This window comes from Hippoglossus hippoglossus, chromosome 4 (assembly GCF_009819705.1).
Source record: "Hippoglossus hippoglossus isolate fHipHip1 chromosome 4, fHipHip1.pri, whole genome shotgun sequence".
Lineage (NCBI taxonomy): Eukaryota > Metazoa > Chordata > Actinopteri > Pleuronectiformes > Pleuronectidae > Hippoglossus > Hippoglossus hippoglossus.
The window spans coordinates 25,747,089-25,752,162 of record NC_047154.1 but is presented as its reverse complement, the minus strand read 5'-3'; the positions used below and the strand labels follow the sequence as shown (position 1 = coordinate 25,752,162).

The following is a 5,074-nucleotide window of genomic DNA, read 5'->3' as shown; positions in this document are numbered from 1 at the left end:
TATGTGAAAATCTCTTTATTGCACCGACGGCTTCAGTAATAAAAACCCATGGATTCACATTCTCTACGATCAAAGATCAAATATGTTCTTTATGTTCACCTTCTAAAAAGACAGAATATTAAAATCAAGTCGGACCACGATAAAAAAAAAACCCAACAGAAATCATAAAAGCATAAATAACCACACAGACATATACAGTATACGGTGGAATGTAAGGCCTCTTCGCTGTGTGTCAGTAAAACCAAATCAATCATATTCACGAGGGAGAAACGAGGACGAAGGCAACGAAGGGTTCGATCAAACCTCTTCGTGAAGATTAAAAAAAAAAATCAGATCATTTCATTTGGGGAAAAGCCAGGGAAGGTAGAAATTCAGGGCGTCCCTCAGGACACTGGAGTGCTACAGCGCTTCCTCCCTGCAGGACGGAGCCCCCCCCTCAGGCTGTGGGGTTCTTCTTCATCAGCTCGATGTCGGACGTCACCATCTCCGTCACCAGCTCCTGCAGCGACACAGCGGGGGGGGGGGGGGGGATCACAGGTCAGAGTTCAGCCACAAGTAACCAGCAGAGGTGAATTCAGCAGTTTGTGTTTACATTGACGTTGATGAGAGAAACTTTCACTGTGAAACTCATAACCTCACTGGTGTCTCACTGGTGTCTCACTGGTGTCGCACTGGTGTCTCACTGGTATCTCACTGGTGTCTCACTGGTATCTCACTGGTGTCTCACTGGTGTCTCACTGGTGTCTCACTGGTGTCTCTGTGTTCTGGTGTCACACCGGTTCATTGAGGTCAGTTAGAGACTCAGTGATGAGGATTTCAAACCAAGTTGATCCGGTTTCATCACATTTAAAAGTTTAACCCTCAGGAGACCTGGACTCTATCTGCTGTTTTTAAATGCTTTTTTTATTTCAACATTTATTTACCACATTAAAAAGTGTTTAACTTTCCAATGTTTGGCGTCTTTCTCTCAAACGATCACACGATCACTTTGACACTAGTTTATCAACATGTCGGACTCCAGGAGGTTAAGAACTTCAGCTTCCATTGGAAGAATATTAAGTAAAGTAATATATATTAATATCTGAGACAGAAACTCAGGTAACAGGGGAAATAAATTTAAGCTTTAGTCACAATATCATCAGATACAAATTTGGTAACAAAGGTTTCTGACATTATTATTAATTATTGTAATATCAGTGGAACACAATTAACAGTTTTGATTTTTAACATTTACCATATTATAACACATGGTATAACAGTAATCTCTCTAATCTGTGTGTGTTTTTTTTATTAGATTTAATAAAATCTAGTTTGGAGCTTTAAAGAAAATGAGAAATTTCAATGTAACTAATAAAAAATAGTCTGAAACTGAACACGTTGGTTTTCTATGAATTACATTGGCCTCTGTGGTCGTTTTCCCTATTTGTTATGTTGGATTTAATAATAAAAAAATCTGTGTGATCATCACAGCCGCTCTCCGAATATGTCCTGTAAATACATCAACAACATACCGACACCTCTACGTCCTCATGAGTAAACCTTCACTTCTATCCTCTGTGTGTCTTCCTCATATTTCATCACATCTCTACGTGGGTGTGAAACTATTCACATGTTCAACACTGGTGTTAAACTTCCTGCAGAGCCACCAGGTGTGTGTTCATCCGACGTCACGCTCACCTCGAAAGTGATTTTCGGCTTCCAACCAAACTTCTCAAACGCTTTGGTGCTGTCACCTTGTAGGTATTCCTGTTAGAGAGAAAGGAAAGAGAGAGAGAGGGAGGAGGGGGGGGGGGGGGGGGGGGGGGAGAGAGAGAGAGAGAGAGAGAGGTGGGAGAAAGAAAAACAAATCATCTGTCATGTCTGATCTGGAGGAGAATCCTGCAGCAGCTGATTTGTTACTGATGTAAACAAGCATTGGATTCAACTCAATGTCCGAACTTGATGTCTTCAACAGGGTGCAGGGCATGGGGGGGGGGGGGGGTGAGGATTACTCTCTGTCTCACACACACACACACACACACACACACACACACACACGGTATCTCCCCTCTCGGGGAACTGGGAGGTCACAGAGTCTCACTGGCCATCAATCCCCGCTCTCGGCTCCCCACCACCGATCTGTCCAGACGGCCCCCGTCGGTGCCAGAGTATGATGAATTGTGGGACTCTGGTGGTGTAACCCCCCCCCACTCCACCCCCAGGACCCCCCACCAAACCCCACCCCCGCACCCTCCACCCCCCTCACTCATTTCCCCCCCTGTTGTGTTTTGCACCGGGTTCAGGATCCATGAGACCCGGCCTCAGACCACCAAAGAGCCGGAGGAGGAGGAGAAAGCAAAAATCTTTCCCCGTACGTCCTCCGTGTTTTTAAAGTCTTTCTTTCCTCCACTGGCTCCTTCTGCTGGTTCTATTTCCATCTCTGTATTTCTGGGGATTTTTTTTTTTCATCTTTCATGCATCAGTTTGTGTCAGAAACACATGTGTTGGCCTCCGGAGGTCTAATAAAACACTGCGGTGAAACACGATACTGAAGAGTCTCCTTTTTTTTCAATTAGCTGATACTGTACGTTCCTTAATCCTGAAGCTAATTCCACCACCAGAGGAAATCCCTCTGTGGAAGGTAAACACAGACTTCAACTGTTATTTATGTCTCTTTTCTGCTGCACCGTTCACACTGGGCCTGCTGTGCCGGCCGTGTTTTCTCTCTGCACGGAGGTTCAGATCATTCACGCGACCGAAGGGATGTGGACACACACGCAACTCAGTTTGTGGAAACTTGAACATATAAACCAGAAACCAGCATATTCCTGATATTAAATCTAATTTCTCACACGTATGTCCAGAATGTTTCCTGCTGTCGCCATTAGATGCATCGTCAGAGGCTGAGTCCGCCCTCCCTGCCCACGACTACACACATGCATCAACATGTGTAACGTTTAAGAATTTTAATTATATTAAGAGTTATCGTCCAGTGTGAATCCCCCCCCCCCCCCTCCGCCCAATGTCAGCTGGGATTGGCTCCAGCTCCTCCTGTGACCCTCAGAGTAAAGATAAAGGAGGAAATGGATGAATTATCTATTAAAGAAAACGATCATCCTCATACACTTCAAAGCCTTGATTGTCTTTTTCCATCAACTACATTGTGGACGTGTCTCTTACCCACTAACACATACTGGGCTGAACTGGACTGAAGTGTAACTGGTGTGCACATGCACCAGGAATTCACAGGAAACAACACATGCACATTTTGGACAGACTTTGGCAGATGACGAAGATCCAGTGCATGTGCACACGGCACGTAATGTGAGCGCCTGCCAAACAAGTCCAAACAACTACAGGTCCACACAACCCTCAGAAAGTCAGACATCTCGATAAACTTGTCACTTCCACTTGTTTTATAGCGATTACGTGATCAGCGTTACCGTGGGAGGTTTTTGCCAAATCAACAAGAAAGCTAAAATCTTGAGGTTTGTGTGGATCTGCTGCCACAACAGACTCCGTGCTCCACCTCAGCAACAAGAGCTTTGGAGGGTCCAACACTAATGACTGGCTCGCAGTCTGCGTTCCAGTTCATCCCATAGGTGCTGAACAGGGTCCTGGTCAGGGTCCTGGTCAGGGTCCTGGTCAGGGTCAGGGTCCTGGTCAGGGTCCTGGTCAGGGTCCGCTGCAGACCAGTCACGTTTCTTTATGGACCCAGTACACTGGGGCAGTGTCTTGTTAAAATAGAGAAGGGGTCTTCCCCAGGGTTCCTGACATAAAGTTAAAAACACACCAGATTTCCATTAACTGGAACTAGGACGTCTGACCCAACCTATAAAAAACAGCCCAGGAGAAAATACACTGGGGGCGATAAAGAGCTCAGAGAAGTGGTTTTATCTGACGCTGGACCTCTTGAAAATGTCTTGTGTGGGTGATCTTATTACAGAGGAACGCTCTCAGCAGCCCTGGCATAGTTCAGCCTGTTAGAGAGCAGGGACCCACATCGCACCGAGGCTCCACGGCGCTTTAATCACACTCGTCTGATTACACACAAAGGCCTGAAACACTGAACACACACATCGTGAACAAGCACGGGCCGGTTCCGTGTGCGACGCCGCTCACTCTGGTCTCCCCGAGCCAGAGCTGGAGACCTGGTTCATTTCCGGGGCGAGCAGTCTTTGTATTGTGAGGCTCACACGGCTCCCATGCAGACGGGCAGATGAAAGCAGCAGCTCGTTTCTTTCTCCTGCGTCTGCACCAGCAGGACAAACAGCTCCTTCTCATGTGAGCAGCTCTGTACATTACTCATATTCATGCTTTTTGGCTCCGGAGCTATAACTGGAAACATTTTCAGACTAATTACCTTCAGCAACGAGACGTAATTTATTATCTGACTGAATGTAATTATCATGGAGCGACTTACCCCACAATTATATTAAATAATCCACTTGTTTTATAACCATATTTACTGGAGTCACTGGGAACAATTTGGTTGCAGGTTTTGAGAATAAAAACAACAACTGGCTTTGTCACGAACACAGAGTTTGATCTGAAGTTAATAATCTGGATTCTGATTCGTGTGAAGCTGGGACATGTTCTCTATACATCTATTATTGATTAGAGGCTCAGTTTCCTACCTGATATGATATGAGGAGGCAGAGGCCAAAAATGGAAGGGGGGGGGGACATGCATGAAAAGTTGGCTGCGCTGCAGAGCAGTGAAAAAAGCCCTGAAGGAGCCTTTGTTTGGATTCTGTCTGCGTTCATATATATAAAGTGTATGAAGTCAAACAAACTCTGAGCTGCGCTTGTGGACGTTAAAGGACGAGGGGACGAGTGAGGGTCAACACGTCCCCGAGGCTCAGACCAGACTCTCAACTGACCAATCAGTGGGCAGCTGACAAACTCTTCAAGCTAAAGCCACACGCAGGAACTAAACTGGACTTTATCCTTTTTCAATAAAAGGCATGAAATCACCAGCCCAGTCGAAGCTGAGCCAAGACACAGAGAAATCAATGTTGAGAACTATGGAACAAAGTTTAACCGCATGAACTTTCCAATATCAAGGTATTTCCAAACCAGAGGAGCTCTGGTAT

General features: G+C 45.7%; 1 protein-coding gene across 1 annotated transcript in view; it reads right to left on the bottom strand.

The window, feature by feature from the left end:
* gmds (GDP-mannose 4,6-dehydratase) overlaps positions 1–5,074 on the bottom strand; it is a 141,533-nt gene continuing 136,459 nt past the window's right edge. The window contains exons 10-11 of the mRNA XM_034583469.1: positions 1,678–1,746; positions 1–499 (exon numbers count right to left, since the gene is read on the bottom strand). Coding sequence (XP_034439360.1) covers positions 437–499; positions 1,678–1,746 — 132 coding nt within the window. The 3' untranslated portion in view covers positions 1–436. The remainder of the gene's footprint in view (positions 500–1,677; positions 1,747–5,074) is intronic.